General features: G+C 52.0%; 1 protein-coding gene across 1 annotated transcript in view; it reads left to right on the top strand.

Annotated features, from left to right (window-relative positions):
• The window catches only part of ITPKB (inositol-trisphosphate 3-kinase B), a 58,103-nt gene that overhangs the window by 32,605 nt on the left and 5,724 nt on the right, over nucleotides 1–19,774 (top strand). The window contains exons 3-6 of the mRNA XM_035320983.1: nucleotides 13,114–13,213; nucleotides 13,857–14,070; nucleotides 15,530–15,734; nucleotides 19,636–19,737. Of these exons, the coding sequence (XP_035176874.1) occupies nucleotides 13,114–13,213; nucleotides 13,857–14,070; nucleotides 15,530–15,734; nucleotides 19,636–19,737 (621 nt within the window). The remainder of the gene's footprint in view (nucleotides 1–13,113; nucleotides 13,214–13,856; nucleotides 14,071–15,529; nucleotides 15,735–19,635; nucleotides 19,738–19,774) is intronic.

Consider the following 19,774-nt stretch of genomic DNA (forward strand, 5'->3'; position numbering starts at 1 on the left):
TGTTAGCTGCCCGCCATAGCTGCCACCTTCCAGATGCTCCAGACGAAGCCCTTTAATGACATCTCTACAGAAAACCAAAATTCCCCCATCCTTTCTAAATCCAGCCACTCTCCGGGATGTGCCAGTCACTGACCTGAGATTACTTTGCTGGTGCCAGGCCAGGTACCAAATAATCACCTCCTTTTCGGTATGACCTCTAACACCCTGGCTATTAGAAATACCTCGTTTCATTAGCAAGACACTTTTTAAAGAATGTACATTTTTCCATCCCAGAACGACTGGCTGTGACTACCTAAACCACCTGCTGTTGTTAATCAGCCGAATGAAGGAGGACACCCCCCATCTGCTTACGCCCATGTGCCCCCACACCAGGTGAGAGGGACTGCACTGTGCTGCTCTTTCCTGGTCAAGATGAAATATTTGTGTTTGCAGATTTTTGGTTCTGTGGCTGCATCCATCGTACTGCTCTCTGGGCAGTCATGTTTGCACTTTAAAACCTGTCTTTAGCTCTCGTGAGGTTTCTAAATCTGCCCTCCTGAGCTGCAGCTGCCCAGTTAGCCTTGCTGGGTGCTGAGGGTCCCTTCCCTTCCCATCACATGGAGGTGACCAGACTGTGGCCAGCCAGCCCCTAGCTGGTTGTTTGGGAGCTGCATGGTCTTTGCATTCACAATTACGTTTGGGATTGAGAACGGGAAGGATTTAGCCATAATATTTGCATAGCTCTTGTACAGAGCTTTGAACATGCTGGTGTACATCCCAGCCACGTAGGGCCAGTGCAGTGCTGAGGACGTGAGCCTCCTCCCTTCACTGATGGTGCTGTCACTGCGACCCAAATTGCTTGTGGTGGCAACAGCTGGGAGATCTTTGCTTTCTGGGAGCAAACAAAGCATTTTCAGTAATTCCTGTCATGTCTGGAGTGCCACTTGCTCTTGTAGCTTCATGACTTGTTTTTAACACAGAGAGCCCTGATGTTTGTGCAGGTGAAGGAACAGTGAATCCAAAGTGGTTCCATGCAAAAAAATGCAAACATGGCTGTTATTGGCAGCTTTCTGTGTGACAGGGACACATTTGCAAAGTGGCACAGCTTATTTTCTGCACATCTCCACTCCTTACTCCTTGTAAGGTTGAGGAAACTTGGACATTGCATGCACCGAGAGGCAGGGCCCCAGCAGCCCTACACAACTGCACGTGGTTGTGGTTGTGTTCGCATTAAGCCTGCAGTCTTCTCTTCCACCTGCCAAACAGTGCTAGCCCACTGGGCAGCAGAGGCAAACTCACCAAAAGGTATCTAGAGCCAAGGTAAAGCATTGACAGGTAACGTGATCTCTAATTGGTCTTGGTATTACTCGTCCTGAGACTGTGTCTCAGCACCCTTCTGTAGAGAATAGGGCCGGCTTTTCAGATAGGAAATCTCCGGGGGAGATGTGGGGAGATTTTAGCATTCATCCCGTAGGTGAAATTACCTTTGTGTAGCTTCCTTCCATTCCCAGCCAACACCAGGAGCAACCCTACCCCCTGGAAATGCCTTTGGTTTTGGTTTGGTTTGGTTGTTGTTTGTTTTGGTTTGGTTTGGTTGTTGTTTTCTGATTTCCTTCAGGAAACAAAGGTTTCTTAAGCCTCTTAATTCAAAACCACTGAACTGATACTTCAGTTCTGCACTGGACCCTGACTGCAGTGGGAGGAGGCTGCGTGTTGAGCCAGCACGCTGCTGAGCGTGGAGGCTGGCCGTGGCAGCTGCAGCCTCGTGGTACCCAGCAGTGCTGGGGGATTTGCGCTGCGGGGCAGGAGGAGCCTGCACAGGGACAAGAGGGTGATACTTCTAGTTCTGCACGCAGGGAGTCACAAAACAGGCTTTTGCAGTAAGTCAGGCAATGAAGATGAACATCTCCTGGAGAGACCTGCCACCCAGGGCCACCGGTCATGGGGCTGGGAGATGCGAATGGCAGCTCTGGAGCCGTGACTCAGGGTCATGTTTCTGCTCACGCTGTGGTTCCTTGGGTGCTGCGTGCCGCTTTCTGCCCCCACTGCGAGGCACAGGGCTGCCCCAGTGAGAAAAGCCGGGGATTTCTCATTTCATACCAACACCTTGCTCTGTGCTGGGGCTCTCTGAGGGGTGCAGCAGTGGGTGCACCACTTCCCAAGCGAGATCTGAACCACGCGCACGCTCCTACCCTTCATTTCTGGCTCCGTTCTCTGCTTCTTCATTTCGATGCAGTGCAAAGAGCGCACAGCATGCCCTGCAGGATCCTGCTGCGTCTTGCTGATCTCTTGATAGCTTGCTCAAGAAAGCCGCCTCCTGTTCTGCAAGCTTCAACTCTGTGTAATGGAAAAATGTAGAAGTGGGGCCAGCTGTGCGTCACCGGCTGTCTTGGCAACCTCCGCCTGCACTCGGCTCGGTGATAGGTGTGTGGGGCTGTCCGTCTTGCACAGGGGTGAAATGCAGTGTTAAGCATTCCCCCCCAGCCCTTACCGATGTGGCAAGGGAAAATAAGGAAATAGCAGGGTTTGCTGGTGTCCCCGGAGCCTGCTGGGTGCTAACAAAGCGGTAGCTTAGGAGCTCTGCAAGGAATTTCATCGGTCTTCAAAGCAGGAGCAGATGCATCAGGCACTCGGCCATTGTGCTTGTATCAGTACAGGAAAAACACTGAATTTCTTCAAAGCTGCCTCAGTGTTTCCTATTTTTGCGTTAACAATGTGTGTTTTGCTGTAGCACCAAATGTCAACAAATAGTGAAGACCTCTTAATGTTGCTCTGTAGTAAAGATTAAGCAATAGGAAGCCGTGAGCCGCCTGGGTGCCTTCTGAGCCCACCAAAATTGGTTGCAAAATGCACCAGGTTGCTGCCATGCTCGTGCTGTGACAGGGGAAGGAGATGGGTGTTGGGTCTGAGCACTGGGGGTGGAATTCAGGGAACTGTGCATGCCAGCTATTGATCACGCTTGCATTCGGCGTTTGTGTTTCTTGCAAAATTCATCGTTGGACGGAGGAGCCAGTGGGCTCCTTCGGGCTACAAACACTCCCCCGAGCACCTGCAGCGGGTGCTGAGCTGGGTGAAGTCCCAGCCATTAACTTCTTACTGCACCCAACTCACCCCACTGCATTGGGAAGGAGCCTCCTTTTTCTCTCGTTCTCTTTTGGAAAAAAAAAATACTAAAAATACCCCATCGGAGATCTAGTGACTAAGTCCTTCGTGTGCTGCTAAACGAACAGCAAAACAAGATGTCTGAGGGGAGATGACTAAATTTTTCTGCCTCCTCTTCTGCTTCCCTCAGCACTAAACATGATCTCCTGCAGCAAGAGGACTTCGCTTCTGCCTACAGCCGCAGCCTCGGAGATCGTGGGCTTGCAAAGCCCCAGTCATATGGAGAACTAGGCGCCTTCCCTACATTAATTTCTCTTCTCCCTTGCTCTTCCTTCAAGATAAAATATAATTAGAAACACTAAGACACAATGAGCTAAACTCTGTCTTTGTTCCACCCATGTTTATAATGGGTTCATTGTATTGCTTCCGCCAGCGCCTTAGTGATTATATGGCTAGATATAACAGCCTCCTACCCTTCGCTTTCTTCTTTCTTTTCTTTTCTTTTTTTTTTTTTTTTTTGACCAGAAAATGGCTTGAGCCTCCTCTTCAAATTGAACAGGGCTGTTCTGGGAAAGACTGTCTGGATTTTAATACAAAAACTCTGACTTCTGCTTCTCGAAAGGATACCACAGCTCATGTGGAGAGAGGCTGCTCCTTGCTAACCCGCTGCCCGCAGACTGGTGCTGGAGTTATGTCCATAGCCGCCATGCCATGCCATGAGCCTGGCTTCTGCAGGTCCCCTCGGATATAGCTTCTTTCAAGAGGAGTATTTATTTTAGAAACTATTTCACTTAAAGAAAAAAAAAAAAAAAAGTGAAAAAAGCAATCTGCTTTGTCAGATCTCTCTCTTCAAATGATGAAAAATTGCCTGGGTGACCCGTGGGTGACATGCATGTGGCACGGTGACAGCACCACTGTGCTGCTCTCCCAACACCCAGGGAAGAGGATGGCACTGTTCAGGAGGTGGAGGCCTCCTCATACAGCGTTCCCCCGTCCTGAGTCCCAGCATCCCCCCATGCGCCCTTGCCAGCCTCAGCCCTCCAGGGTTACTTGAGGTCCCGAGGGAGGCTCTGAGCCCAGGAGGCTCTGAGGGAGGCTCTGAAACGCAGGATCTCCCTGGGTGGCAGTGCTATGGCATCACACATCACCAGACTCTTTTAATTCCCCTGCCCCACTCCTGTACGTGAGCGCGCGCTTGGGTGGGAAAACCCAACCGCACGTGTTGCACCGGAATATAGTCGGGTGTGCTTCAGGGAGCACCTGGGACCCTGTCCCTTCCCCTGCGGGCTCTAAGGGGTGCAGCAGCTTTGTCAGCCCTGCTCACCGACCGCAGCTTCAAAGGCAGAACCCAAACAGCGGCGTGAGAGCACCCCTCAGCTCCTCGCTCGCAAGAAAGCTCCCTGCCTCCTGCTGTCATGGCTTCTCCCCCTGCCACCCTCCTGGGGTGCTCATGGGGCGACGGCAGCAGCGTGCTCTCTGAGGGCTCTTGCACCCAGCACGTGCGGCAGGATGTTGGCTTTGGTGCAGGTACGTACCCAGCCCTGCACAAGTCGTGCTGCATTACTAAAACTGACATCTTTCTGTGACTCATAACCAAAGTGGCGATGGGGTGCGCACAGGGCTTTGACCCTGAAAATCAGGCAGAGAATAACTCGCTGCTGGTGCAGGGCTGAGGTCCGCGTGCCGTCAGGCCGCCTGCTGTGGCTAGGTGCGTTTCTCCCTTTGTCCAGTTCTTGAAGGTGCCGAGCAGCCTACTCTGCTGCAGGACTTTCTTGTGAGCATTAATCATGGAAAATTGCCCCAGCAAGGGCAGCGTGTGGTGGCAAGCATGCTGCGTGAAGGGTCTGGATGCTCCCAAACGGGGCACTCTGGCTGGGGCATATGGAAGAGACACGCTCCCTGTTCACAGGGATGCATTTAATCTTCCTCCATGGTGCAGAAACAAACTGTTCCTTTCTGGCTGACAGAGGCCAGCATCACACGAGCCAGGGCTGCAGAAAGGGGAGCAGCCCTCTGGTGTGTGCGCCCCGCTGCCAGCAGGGAAGGATGCTGAGAGCTGCAGAAGCATCACCGTGCTGCACAGCGGGAGTGTGGTGCCCACAATGAGCCTCTCTTTGCCTTCAGGTGTATTTAGGAGTACCCAGGGGTATTCAGGGGTATTTAGGGGTACAAACGAGCCGTGCAGTGGCAGCATGTAGTGGTGCCAGGGAGGCGCATGCAGCCGTGGCTGAGCCAGGCTGGGGCTCCCACCAGCTCCTGTGCAAGCAGAAACTGCTCCAGCCGCTCAGCACAGGAGAAACAATAAACTCTGCAGAGTGCTTTAGACTGTCAAAGTGCTATCCAAACACAAATGAAAGTGCTAAACTGATTTAGAGGCAAATTAAAAGGTCGTGCCTGTTGAACACTCAGCTTTAGGGTTTAGTCATGTTTATGAAACTTTTAACTGCTCTTTTAAATCAGCTTTTTACACTCCACATACCCAGTAAGTGCGGGTATGTTCAAGGCTAATGACTAATTAAAAAAAATATAAAATAAAACAACTTCATTCTAAACAAACTACCACAGCCATCACCCTGCCCTTTTCTCTTCTCTGCCTGCCTTCCCCCTCCAGCCTCAGGCACTCAAGCTGCTATCCGACCATTTCACTCTGCCGTGCAAGAGGGATGCGTTTCTCACTCACATATTCCGTAACATGAAATTCAGTTTGTATAGTGTCAGAGCAGCAGGCAAGCTCCAGGGGTGAGCAGATCAAGAGAACAGCAGTGGGAATGTTTCCTGGTGCCCAAGAGCAGCATGAGCTGCTGTGGGTTTCTGCAGCAGCTCACCTCTAAAAGCCAGTCTTCCACATCCAGCTTCTCCTGCAGATCGCTTCACTAATGTGGCATGATATGGCACTGGTTTTGCATCATCTTGCTTGTGCAGGGTCAATGCTTGTAGACATTATGCTCCTGGAGTTTTGTGTTTACAGCATCTCTATACATCTATGTACCTGTTAATACACCAGGCTGAACGGGTGGTGGATCTGCCCTCCTAGTGTGTGCTCGTGGGGGCCTCGAGCTGGGGGAAAATCCCCCTAAACCACCCTTGTTTTGGGCCATCACTCTGACTGTCTCAGTTCAGTTCACATCACATGTCCAGGAGCAGGCTGATTCAGTCCCAGGCTCTCCTGGGTTGCATCCAGATGCAGATAGGAAGAAATCTCCAAAAATAAGGACTCCAAAAATAAGTATTAGAAGCTCCTTTGTTCCACTTGTGGATGTTGCTTCTCTGTTTGGTGCCTCACACCCTAAATGCCTCTAAGCAGGCTGGAAATTTCGTGTCTTGGTTTAAATCCCTGAAAACTTGCCTTCAAATTGTAGGAGGGGGTGTTTGGCAGCTGGCACCCAGGGAGGTTCCTCGAAGTGTGCCACGCTGCTGGAGGAGCTGACAAGTTGTAATGGCATGTTGAGCTAGAAAGACGGTGGCAAACAGCCTCAAACTGCTGAAGGGATCAGACACAGGTCTCTAGATGGAAGTGGAGCAGTGTCCATCCAAGCTGCTGACAGGTCCCTGAGGCAGGTCAGGCCTCTGGACAGCTGGACACCTGATCTGCTGCCCCAGCCCTGGGGACTAACATATTTTGGAGCTGGGCTGCAGTGGGCTCTTCTTACAAACACATCCACCACGGCCTGTTTTTGGCTACTAATGAGCATTTGTATCATTTGCTGGATTTTAAAAGTGGGCTGCCTGCTGGGCAAGAAGCAGCATGGGACTTCCATAGCAGTCCACCAGAAGTGAACAGCTCTTCCTGAGACATTTCCAGAGATCTGGAGCAGTTCCCACTCAGAAACGTAGGCTGGACTTGTCTAATGCATGCAATTAATGCTTCATCCAGCTTTCCTGGGAAGTCAGCAATGACTAATCTGCATTAGGAAGTTTTCACCTTCATTGAAGTGAAGGCTCCTAACCGGGAAGAAACAGAGAGGCAGAGACAACCACAGCTCCACTGCCAGTTCTGCCTTTGCTCCCACCTGGGCTTCTCTCCTTCTTGGCCAAATTCGATGCCGATGCTTTGTCGCCACGTCTTCTCCGTGTACCTGTCCCCCAGGAGAGGGGCTGCCGTGTGCCCACCGATTGCCCGTGCTCTGCAGGCAGGCAGGAGGAGGTTGGGAATATTCCCGGTGCACTGGGTGCCTCCTGAGCAGCCCGCTCCCACAGCCATGGGGCTTCCTTCTATTGTCAGAGGGGAGGTCGAGCTGAAGCACCACTGCCACCCGTCTGTGCATTTGGCTTCTAATTCTCCTTTCTGGCATCGTAAGCAGGAAGGGGGAGTCTGCAACGAGCTCGTGTGTTGTTGTTTTTTCCAATATGCTGGAATATCTTTTCAGTGATCCCCACGGGTGTTCTTGCCTTCCCTGCATTTTGACTGAAGCTCCTCTGTCACTCGTGTTGATCTCTCACAGACGGCAGAGGAGGCAGTGCCTTTGTCTCTCTGCCCCTCTGCCCCAGATTTTTGCTCTTGGTGCGGCTGGCTCCTGGTTGCACTAGAGAAAAGGGTACCTCACCATGTCAGGCAGGACTGGCTTCTCCCCTGCAAAAGCCCAAATCCTTGCTGGCTGAAATGAAACCATCCTGAAAAACAAAGCATTGAAAGTCAGAGAAATGATACATGCACAAGGAGTTTTTCTCTCTCTAGATGCGATGGGGTCCTTGCTTCTGGCTGCACTCAGCGTATTCTTGCAAAGGTCAAGGTGAGGCAGGCCGGGGTTGTGTGGCCCCAGCCACACAAATAATTAATCTATTAGGGTTTGAGGGTTTAAATTACAATTTCTAGGCATGCAGAAGAGTGTTTCAATTACCAAAGTATCATCATCCCGTTTACTAACTTCAGTGCAGTCTGCTGAGGGAGTCTCTCTCTGACTGTGCTGAACAACCACCACAGGCACCTGATGGGCATTGCCCTGCCGTATTTCAGGGAGCTGCTGACATTTCTATATGTCTAAACCAGAAATTGTGTTCTGGTCCAAAGTTCTCCCATCACAAGTGGATCCTCAGGCCAAAAAAGGCTATTTTGCCATTGTGCAGAATAGGAGTAAATCCATCAGTAAGGATGAGGGCAGTTTGCATCAGAGGAAGACTAAGATATGGGCTGCTGGCTGCCAAAGGCAGCGGGGCAGCAGTCACAGCCCATGCACGCCGATGCAGTCACACGGCGCTCTGTTTGCTAGTGGAAGAGCAAAGATGGAGAGGCTGTGAGGGGCTGGATGGGCTCTCCTCCCAAGGGGATGGCACAGCAGAGCAGAGCATAACCTCAGCTCCACGTTAGCAGACTGGAGCACACGGTGGGAGTTGTTTCAGCTGGGATCCTGCATGCCGGGAGGTGCTGGAGGAGGCACCCAGCAGCACACGGGTACCTGGTGGTGCTGCTCTGCTGCTCCCAGCATCCTGCCCAAAGAACAAAGGTGGCCTGGCTTCACCGACTGCTACAAGGTTTTTCCCAGTGAAGGGAAAGAAAACCTTAACTACTTTTTAAAGACCATGAGAAAACACATTCATTCTTTTCAACATGGAAAACTATATGGCATCTTTTCCCTTGGCTGTGTGTGCATGGCCCCACAGGGTGAATTCTGTGGGCAAACACTACCCCACTTATTTATTTATTGCAGAGGACCAGTGTAAACTCTGCTCTCCTCGGCTGTTGGAGTTGTTTTTCAACCCATCCAGACACGAAGAGCGCCTTGTCAGCCCTCCTGCTTGTGACTGAACCAGCCTGGGCTGTGCTGAAAGCCCCCTCCCAAGGAGGCAGCCAGCGCCACAGCTGCCAGTTCCCATTGGGGAAGGGCTGGAAGTGAAAGCAGAGAGGCAAGGCCCTGCTGTTTTCTCTCAGTTTTCCACCATCTTCTGCTCCTAGGTTTTTTTTTCCAGAATCTTCTTGGGACAAATGGGCTGAAGTTCATCTCAAATCATTCATTTAATGCTGCTCCTGCTCTCCCTGTCCCAGCTACATGATCCTGACTCCAGTTGTGCATACTCCGGCTAATACAAAGTACTGAAGTACAGGTCCAACTCCATCTATTTTCGGGATGTTTGGTCCTGTCAAGCAACAGGAAACAATAATTTCAGCAAATTAAATCGGTTTCTGCCCATCTCTCCGGCTCAATGCATGGAAAGGGCAGAGCACCCCCAGCTCCCCGTGACGCTGACCAAACCCCATCGACGCTCCCGCTGGGAGAGGGAGGGGAGCAGCAGTCCCAAAATGTCACACCTCCCCCAGGCAGGCTTTAAAGGAAAGCCATCTGCTCCAGGGAAAATGTGCAGTGAGCGCCGAGTTCATCAGTCACTTTCTGTTTAATCTAATTAAACACCACGTACCCTCTGACCTTGTGGGTTGGTGCTGCGTTCTCCGTGTTGTTCTTTCCATATGAAGCTCTATTGACAGATGGGGAAAGCCTGGAGTTTGCTTTAAGCTTCAGATAAGTGAAGTTAAACAGACAGCAGATAAAATTGTTTCCCAAGCACTCCTCTCCCACTGACCACTTGTAGGTACTTGCTGGGAGGCCTCAGCTCTTCTGGCACCTATCCCACACCCTGCCAGCTCCACGGTGAGTAGTGTGAAAAGGCAGGGGCAGGAGCAAAGCGCTGCTGAAACCCACTTGGAGAAACATCTTTTAGAGTTGGTCCTGCCGGTTGCTCAGCTTTGTTTCCACACGGCAGACAGCTAGCTCCATATATTTTCAGAGTTACTAAATAATTTGCTAATCGGTCCGTGTTTGCTGATGTTGAAACAGGTTTTAAATAATGAGCGTCAGATTGCATCGGGCACCTTCTGCACATCCCCTGCTTTTGTAGGCTACGTGCAGTGGCTGTAAGAGCTCAGCACAGCTTCTTGGGTTTTGTGGGAGGGAGAGCAGCCACGAGCTGGAGCCTGGGGAGAGCAGGGTGTCAGGGTGCCACGAGCAGGTGCCAGTGATGTATGTTACAGGCTTTCACCAAACAAAACATTTGGACATGCTCATCTTCTGGCATGATGCGCTGCCTGCTCGCTTCATTGAAGGCAAAGGAGATATCATTACTGTACATGGCTTTAATGCTCCCGTTGCATATTAATAGAGCAGGGCAGGGTGGGAGAGCCCAGCCTGCTGCACTCTGCGTGCGGCCACAAACCCAAGGGGGGGCAGCATGGACCTCGTGACAGGGATTTTCTGTGGCCATCGGCAGCGGCCTGACACGGGGCTGGCATGACAGGAATCCGAGGCTGTCAGTTTTGAGATATTCACCTCTGCGTGAACCCACGCTGGCATGTGAATAAACACAGGCATCTTCAGCTGAGGCTCGCTGAAGCTCTTGGCCGTCCCCAGCGCCTGGAAGGACGCTGGTGCTGGCTCGTAGACATCCGAAGTCACCCTTAAGCTGTAGGGAAAGCACAAAGGATGAAATTTAGGAGAAACTGCTTACCTGGGCAGATAATTTCATTATCTTCAAACAAACAGGGTTGCAGCATCACTGGGGACATTGGCCAGTGTTGTCCCTCCACAACTCAGCCTACTGCCAGCAGGCTGGGAGTGACCTGGGATGGGCAAAGCAACCTCCAGTACCTCCATAAAAACCTCTGGCAATTGTCTGGACGGAGAGGAAGGTCTTGCTCGTTCACTGAGTGATCTCGGTTCAGACCTGAACTACCTTCTACAGCTTTGCTTTATTTAGATTTATCTTCAGAGTTCTGCCAAGACAAACCTGTAACCAAACATGCAGGCCAAGTCAGTGAGGCTTCAGCAGCTCTTTCTCACCCTCCTTTCTTTGATCTGACTGCTGAGCCAAGGCCCAGCATGTGTGGGTGCAGTGCTGCTGAAAACACTGTCCTTAGGCATGTCCCTAAAACCTGGGCTGGAGCTGCCTAGCCAAAGTTGTGCACGAAAGCAGGCGATATGAAGATGTTTCCCTCTGGTGTAAAGGAACGGGAGTGTAATGGCTGTTCCCTGTGTGGATGCTGTGGATGCTCTCAGTAACTGGCTTTTGCCTTGCTCAGCTCAGCAGAAGGGTTTTGTGTTGTTTGCTTTTTCCTGGGGACTCGGGGCCATCAGCCTGCACCACAAGGGCAGCAGCACGGCAAGCAGGGACCAGCAGTGCTGGAGCAGTGCTCGGAGAGCTCTGCTGAAGGTAGGGCTGAGATGGCCGCACCGCTCTGGGGACTGCTTGGCTTCATTCTGCCTGCACTTTGAAGTGCATCGTGGTCTTAGCTACAAAGCTCTTACCAGTGAAAAATAAAACCTTGGTTGGGAAGGTGCAGTGCCTTGGGTGTTCTCCTGGGACCGCGTGCCTTAGGATGCTAGGGTAGGACACCTCGTTTCAGATGAGGCATGTTGCTCATCTGGGTTGCAAACTCCCATGCAGTTTTTTTCTTCCCTCTATTTTCACATCAGTCTGGACTTGGTTGTTACTATTTTAAAGCAAAAGTAGGGACACCCCTCCACCCCCTTTTCACCTCCCCTCCACTTTCCCTCCTGCTCTCTGCCAACAGGAGAACAAAGAACAGCTACAGCGCGCCGGTCCTGGCACTGCTCTTGGAAATTAAAACATTCCCTCCTGTCAGGTAGGGAACTGCCCGAGCCCCTGCCAAAGCAAGCAAACCATGCTGTGGTGCAAACCTGCCACGTGGAGGAGCCTGGCTGAAGGGCATGCCTGGAGTCACTCCACGCTTGTTCAAAGCTTCTTGCCAAAATGCTCTTTTCCTGCACTAATGCCAGGGTGCGCTGGGACACCCTCAGCCCCACACGGTGGTCCAGGGGAGCTTCACTTCCTGGGCTGGGAGAAGGGAAAGGAGAGGAGGGAATGGGCCTTACTGCCCTCCTCCAGCCCCCTGCCCACCCAGTGCCCTGCTCCCTCGGGACGTAGCGCGTGGCACGGTCCAACACGGCGCAGTTTCCACGCTGCAGACACTGACATCCTTGTTTGGCTCCTTCCTATTCTTTCAAACATGTCAGCAGTTCCCAGCATGGATTCCTGTGCTCTGAGTTCAGCCCAGACAAGCGTCCAAGCTGCAAGTCGGGGTTGCTGGCTCTTCTCCTCCTGTCTGTGAAGCGTTGCTGGAACAGAGGCCGATTCTCCAAACACGAGGAAGATATTACTGGGGCTTTCTGGAAGGCTCCCCCGCATGCATTAGGCATGGAGCAAATGAGGATAACTTTTCTGTGGGCTTCCAGCTGAACCCAGTAGCAAATTGTGGCCAGGATAAAGCCTGTTGTTTGTCTCCTCATCTGCGAGAAGGCATTTTTCCATTGCCGCTGCCTTTTGTTAGCAGTGTGTTCCCCAGAACAATCCAGGGAAAACCTCTGTGCAGGAAGGAACATGTATTCAAGTGAGGCCTTTGCATATCCAATGCGGCCCTCGCTAAGGTAATGTAAATAGTTTTGTGCAATCTATCTGGCAAGAAGCACGACATGTCAGGAAGGAATTGTTCTCCAGAATGTGGTTAATGGTTGGCCAAAGCAGGTGGATCAGACACAGGTGGATCGGAAACATGATGAACCAAGCAGCTGGCTTTTAGTGGGGAGCAGAAATGCATCGGTGAGCACATGCTCGTGTTTGCAAGGGTCTCTTCCTACCACTGGGTCTGCAGTGGAGTTTTGTGGCCCAGGAGTAATCCCGGGCTCTATTTCCCTCTCGGTTTGCTATGATCCGATGCAGCAGTTAACCCAAAGATGAGCTAATGTCCTCACAGTTGCTGCAGAGGGGTACATGGAAGTGGACACGAGGTGCTGCAAACGGCTGGGCTCTCTTCATCAGAAGCAGCCAGCTGGAACAAAACAGCAAGGCTGTTCCCTTCAGTGAGGTTACTCATGAATTTTGAATGTGGAGATGAGGCCCAGTGACTCTGGCTTGGCATGGGGCAATGGGAAAAGAGCAGATTCTCTGTTTGCTTTCCGTCCTGTGCTGGCTCCAGTGCCTCCTGCATTGTCCAAGACAGCCACGTGCTGCATGGAGTGACTTTATGGGCAGTAAAAGCTTAAAAATTTGCATTCAACTTCATGTTTGTTTGTTTGTTTTTTCCCTTAGAGCAAATCATGGAGGAAGATCAAGAACATGGTGCACTGGTCTCCATTTGTGATGTCCTTCAAGAAGAAGTACCCTTGGATTCAGCTAGCAGGACATGCAGGTAGAGAGCATCACAGGGGCCATCCCGGCCCATTTGCAGCTCAGCCACAGGTGGAGCTGGGAGCTGGGAGAGGGCAGGGTGGTGGAGAGGGTCTTGTTCAGTTGGACTAAGGGGCTTTTCTGGCCAGAATTAATTCTAACCGCTGCATGAATGTCGCAGATTTCCTCTGCCATGTCTGGAGCCCAGGACAGTGAATTCTTTAATTGTTCGGGAGGGTGACAAGGAACTGCAGTGCTCTGTGTTTTCAATATCCCAAGGCCAGCGGGTATTACTGCTGCTGCCCCACATGTTTCTCTCCAGCAGCAGCCAGCTGGGTCCTTTGGGTGAGAACCAAGCCCTTGCAGATCCACAGGGAAGTGTGTGACACTGCCTGGCAGGAAGATGCCCCACACATGAGCACAGAGAGAAGGCCATGTGGTGTGACCCTAACATGAAGTACACAGAGAATGGGAAACAAATGTGCTCTGCAGGAGCTGCTGGGCAGGTCTCTGCTCTGTCTGAGGTGTGACACTGCTGGTCATAAACCTCCGACCCCAGTCTGCAGGGGCTCTTCTGGGCATGGGAACGCTTCCAAGGTGCTGTTGGGCTGCTCTTCTTGTTTTGGGAAGGCACCGTGCCATCCCACACCCGTTATCACCCTCAGGTAGCTTCAAGGCAGCGGCCAATGGCAGGATACTGAAGAAGCACTGTGAATCAGAGCAGCGCTGCCTCGACCGCCTGATGAACGATGTCCTGAAGCCCTACGTGCCTGCCTACCACGGGGACATTGTGAAGGATGGGGAGCGGTACAACCAGATGGAGGACCTGCTGGCTGAATTTGACTCCCCCTGTGTAATGGACTGCAAAATGGGGGTCAGGTGAGTGGTTCTGGGGCATTGTTTGAGTTTTAAGATTGGGTACTGAAAGCAGAGGTTAAAACCCTCGAAGCCTGCAAGTGAGAATGCCAGGTTCACCTGTCTCCAGGAAAACCTAAGCGAACAGCACAAAGAGAGGAAGCCTGGGTTTGGGAAGAACATGGCAGGCTTTTCGTCTCTGCTTGTTGACCATCTGGTGTGTGAAGAAAGTGGTTTGGTGCAGTGCAGTCATCCCTGAAGGAAGTTTTGTCAGGCTTAAGCCCTGGTTGTGGTTCAAGTCTGGAGCAATGCGGGGGTACCAATACCTCAGATGAAGACTATCTGTTGCTCTCTTCAAAAGGAAACCCAGCTTTCTGAGCAGTGTGAGCAGCCCTTCTGAGAACACTGTGTCTCTATTCTGCACTTTTATTCCATCTGCCCATCAGGCAGTTTCCTGAGCACGCTGTGAAAGCTGCACTTAGTTTGTGGGAGTAAGTCACTGCCCAGATATGCTGTGCCTTGGTCTCCCAGGACCGACAGGTGGCAATGAGACGGCATCAGTAGGGCAGCGACAATGTGGGCACCTGCAAGAAATTATCTCCCGTGTTTTTGCCAGGCTGGTTTTGGTTCCTTGAGAAAATGGTAAAATAACAGGTGTTGGTGATGGAGTAAGTAAAGCACCTGTACTGGGGCTGGCTGGGATGGAGTCACTTTTCCCTGCAGTGCCCCATACAGCGCTGTGCTCTGCACCTGTAGCCAGAACAGCCCTGGTATCACAGCACTGCTGTGCCTGCTGCTGAGCAGAGCTGGCAACGCATTGGGGCTGCCTCCAACCCCCCAGAGCCAGCAGGGCTGGAAGAGGTGGGGAGGGGACTCCAGCAGGGCAGCTGGCCTGAACCGACCAAAGGGATATCCCATGCCGTGTGGTGTCACGCTCAGCAATAAAAGGTGGGAAAAGGAAGAAGAGAAGAGGGGTGGGCTCTCGTTGTGAACACGTCTGTCCTCCCAAACAATGGCTACATGCATTGAAGCCCTGCTTCAGGGACGTGGTCAAGCATCTCTCGTTGGTAGGAAGCAGAGAGCTATTTATTTCCCCCGCACTTCCACATGGACTTTGTTTTTTTTTTCCACTTCCCCTTTAGTATTGTTATTTAATTACTAATAATTTTCACTGAATAATTATTTTTCCTTTAATTAAATGATCCTTATCTCACCCCGTGAGTTGTTTCTTTCCTGTTCTTCTTCCATCATCTTCTGAGGAGGGGGGAGTGAGAGAGCGGCTGTAGTGGAGTTCAGCTGCCCAGCAAGGTAAAACCACCACAGCACCCTAGGGTGAGAGATGGATCAGAGAGTGGTTTGGGTTGGAAGGGACCTTTAAAGATCATTTTTAAAGGTCATCATAGCCTTGGTGTGTCTCGTGGCTCAGTGGTCTCCCAGCCGTTGGCCCCTGTGGCTCTGCTAATCCCCCCCCATCTCCTTGCAGAACGTACTTGGAGGAGGAGCTGATAAAGGCCCGAAAGAAGCCGAGCCTGCGGAAGGACATGTACCAGAAGATGATCGAGGTGGACCCTGACGCTCCCACGGAGGAGGAGAACGTGCTGCGGGCAGTAACCAAGCCCCGCTACATGCAGTGGAGGGAGACCATCAGTTCAACAGCCACGCTGGGCTTCAGGATCGAGGGGATAAAGGTGAGGGTGCTCCGGGAGTGCAGAGCTGCTGGCAGCTCTCCGTTACCACACGCAGAGCGGGCTGGTGGCAAGAGCCTGTCACCTCAGGGCATCCTGATCCCTCAGCAGGCACCTGGCTGGGGGCTGCACTGCTCTTCTGAGAGCACAGCCAAGCTGAGGGCGTCAGTGAAAGTTGACAGTTTTAGCCACAATCTTGTTAAATCCGCTCCTTAGTTGACTTCCCTGACCACGAAATGCAAAGTGCAGTGCTCCAACCGGAAGGTTCAAATTAGTTGTTTGCTTTCCATACCAACATGCTGCCAGCCTGAGCCATTAATCCAAATTCCTAGCCTGAGTGTATGCTGGCCTGTGCCTGTCTCTGGCTGGAGCTGGGAGTTTAGCTGTAGCTGGTGACAAGGCTGTATTTACATGGGAATGTTCAGAAAAATTCAGCACCCGAGTGTTATCTTCAATAAGGCTATTTCTCTCTTTTGCCTGAGCACATGCACTCTGCAAAAGGCACGGTAGCTGGGCAATGCCATTGCTCCGAGCCGACATGCTTCTGGGGATACCTGCTGGGATGCGTTTGGGTGTCTGTTAGATGAGTCCGCCCAGGGGTTTCTGTCCTGACGAGTGGCAGAGATCAGCAACAGGCTTTGCAGTGAGAAAGGCACCTGAACAGAGGTAGGTCTGTAACTGAGAGCATTTGTGTTAGTGATGGAAGGTTTGCATGGAATTTAGCAATGGCACATGCCTTCTTGTAGCCAGACAGTGTGAGTTAAAAGTAATACCGTGTTTGAGGTAGAGTTTCAGCATGTGGCAAGGTGTTGGCTCAATCAAGTTGTGCCTGGGATGGCTGAGGCTCTGATGGGGCCCAAGAGGTGGCTCGGGGCCAGATTTGGGGGATTTTCCTGGTAGCCTTCCCATTGACCTCACTCGTCAAAATGCAAACAAATGCAGATGTTAGAACACAGCAGGAGAAGTTGTTCAGAAGTTGTTCCAGCCTGCTGGAAGCCTGCTGTAGCATGTTGCACGCAGGGAGGAAGGCACTTCTTTCATTTCATGGCCATGCTGGTCACGTTCCCCACAGCAGCTCTCTGCAGTGGGTCAAGGCATTTCCCTGCTCTTACAGCTCTTCACCACCATCCGAAAGTCCCTTTTCTGCTGCAGACACCCACAAGCATGCTGTGAGCTGCTCCAGCCAGCCCCTTGCCTAGTTCTGGTGCGTCTTATAAAACTGTGGCTGTATAAAATATGAGTGTGCCAGTTTGGACCAAAGCTCACGTGCACTCTTTCTTCTCCCTGTTTTCATGCTATAATCAAGAATATCTTGTCTATTTATAGTCCAACTTGATATATCCTTGGCCTCTAGTGGTGCTTCTGTGGTTTGGGTGTTTCATGGGCTTTACAGCAAAATCAGGTCACATGCAAAGCACTTGAAATGGAAAAAAAAAAAAAAATCCTATTCTCACACAGGCCAGAAAATGCTGTGGAAGGAAATAAAAGCCATGACTGAGGGGTGAGAGTTGCACCCCTGCTTTAGCCAAGTGTGAGCGAGCCGCTACGTGATGTGGGCAGTGGATTTTTCAAAGCATTTAGGCAGCCCTTTAATTGAAAAACTGAGAAGTGCTGGCCTCCAGGAATAACTCCGCCACTGCTGCTTGGGACTGACTAATGTGATCAAGGCTCTAATTACTATAATTCTACTTAAATCCCTCGGCTTCTGGATTATGTTCCCCTAAGCTAAAGCATTAGTCGCTCCGGCTGGTTTAGGGCTGGCGTTTCTCCAGCAGGGCTGCAGAACCAGGAGAGCTGAGTTGCATCGCTGCATCTGACCTGTTTCGGGGTCCTGAGGCTGCTTTTGAGCCCTTGGGGAACTTGAGGGAAGTGTCATTTAATGACAGGGCTCTCCATGCTTCCTTTCCTGCTGAGGATACGGTGTTGGGAAAAGCAGGGGTGAACCTGTTCTGCCCCTCGCTGACAGTGTGAAGTTGATGGAAGAGGATGGGTTCCTGTGAAAGTAGCTGGGTGCTCGCAGAAAGGGCAGGATCCGTCCTGGATGCCTGGGCTGGGAGGGGAGACAGGAGGAAGAAGGGAGCAGCCACAGCATGGGGACAGAGCAGGGCTGGGAATGAGGACGGGGACAGGGATGGGAATAGGGACAAGGAGCCTTTGTTGGTTGAGCTCTCACTTCCCAGGTAGCCTCAAGATGATGGCTCTTCCTCTTCAAAATGGGAATTCTCCTATGCAAAAGCGGTTAATGACACCTAACTTTGTGGAGCAGTTCGAAGATGTTATAAACAGCAGCTATTAACGAAGTCACGGTGTTAAAAGTAGTACAAATGGTCCCTCTTGACCCAGTTCCAGCTCCCTGGATAGTTGCTCACTGAAAAAAATAAAAAATAAAATCTTAGTTTCTGCTCTGACCTAAGAGTTGTTCACCATTTCCCACTGCAAGGCCACGGTGGGATATTGCTGCAGAGATATTTCTGGGTCTGGGATATTTTGGTGTCTCATAACCAGTCCTGACCACCCTTTCCTGACTTCTCCCCAGACAGGCAGCTTGTGAGCCCTTTGGCCAGTGGTACTGGAGCAGGCAGACGGCCCCAGCCCTGTCCCAGTGACACCAGCACCAACTGGACCTGCTGGCGGGGTGGGGGCCAGCTGAGGCAGGTGCCAATAGCCCTTTTCAGCCCCCTTCACAATTCTGCTTTGGGGAAGCCCACCCCTATGGGCCTCGGACCCCCCCAGGAGGGGGTGGGTTGGTTTCTGAACTGCCCCATGACAGACATAGCAGTGCAGTGCACCTCCCCTGTATGTACTTGGAGAGTCCTCCTACATCCTACACGTGTGGCTGCAGCTAAAACCATGTGGTGAGAGCTTGGCTCTGCCTTGTCCTTGTGCAGGACGGCTGCTGCGGCAGGGAGGTCTACAGAGAGGAGGTCATCTGCCTCTGCCAGATGTTAGATTCGCTTTTATACGCCGTGGCAGCGCTAGTGCAGGGGCAGAAGGTGATCAGGTTCATTCCAGGGTGTTTTGAATCAAGATGTATCGGCTGCACCCTGTGCAAACAAAGCTCTTGGAGGCATTCACACGCTGGTTTTGATACCACCTTTGTTAGAGCCCACATGAAATGCAAGCTGGAAGTTGGATGTGTGCAATGTGGTTCATCCTGAGCTGCACAGCAGGCTTCGGGTTGCTGCTGGACGTGCCTTGCCTAGCTCTTCACAGCCCATGCACCCTGCATGCCCCCAGCTGGACTGGCCACTGCCACCGTGCCAGTGGCCAGGAGCCACCCCTTGCCAGGGTCACTTCCCTGGAGGGGTCTCCATGTCCCACCAGGGCACATCAGCCTCCAGGACAGGTGACTGATTGTGCTGTCGTCCTTCCCCGGCCTCTGCTCCGTTTCTTCACCCTTACTTCACCTTACCCGGCCCACAGGATGTCTTTTTGGCCTCTGCCCCTTCACTCCATTGTGTGCAAACAAGCTGTCCAGAGCAGTGGGACAGAGCTCTGGAAACAGACCCGTGAGCACGAGCGTGTTGTTTAAAATAGCCCCTGTCTCCAGGAAGCCAGCCCTGCCTGTCCGACCGGCAGCCGGCTCCAGACAATGAAAGGCACTGATGTGAAAATCAGAGCCTCGGGTACCGGGGAAATGGCAAGTGGCTACAGAGGGGCTGAGAGGGCAGGTTCGGCCAGGAGCCTCTGGGTCGGGGCTGGGTGCTGTCCCTGTGGTGGACCACGCACAGATCTGCCTCTGTGGAGGAGGCAGAGGAGAGCTCAAGGCCATTCAGTGAAAGGTCTGTGAAAGCACCAGGTCTGTGGAAGGTAGCCTGTCCATGCTGGCAGGCTACCATTCTACCATTCTTTCTCCTGGCTCCTTCTCTCCCTGTCCCACTCACAGCTCTCCCTTCTTTCCTAGAAAGAGGATGGCACTGTGAATCGGGACTTCAAGAAGACGCGGACAAAGGAACAAGTCACGGAAGCCTTCAGGGAGTTCACCAGGGGAAACCGCAACGTTTTGGTGAGCAGGGGGTTCTGTGGGAGCTGCAGCGGGAGGG

This window comes from Oxyura jamaicensis, chromosome 3 (genome assembly GCF_011077185.1).
Source record: "Oxyura jamaicensis isolate SHBP4307 breed ruddy duck chromosome 3, BPBGC_Ojam_1.0, whole genome shotgun sequence".
Taxonomy (NCBI): domain Eukaryota; kingdom Metazoa; phylum Chordata; class Aves; order Anseriformes; family Anatidae; genus Oxyura; species Oxyura jamaicensis.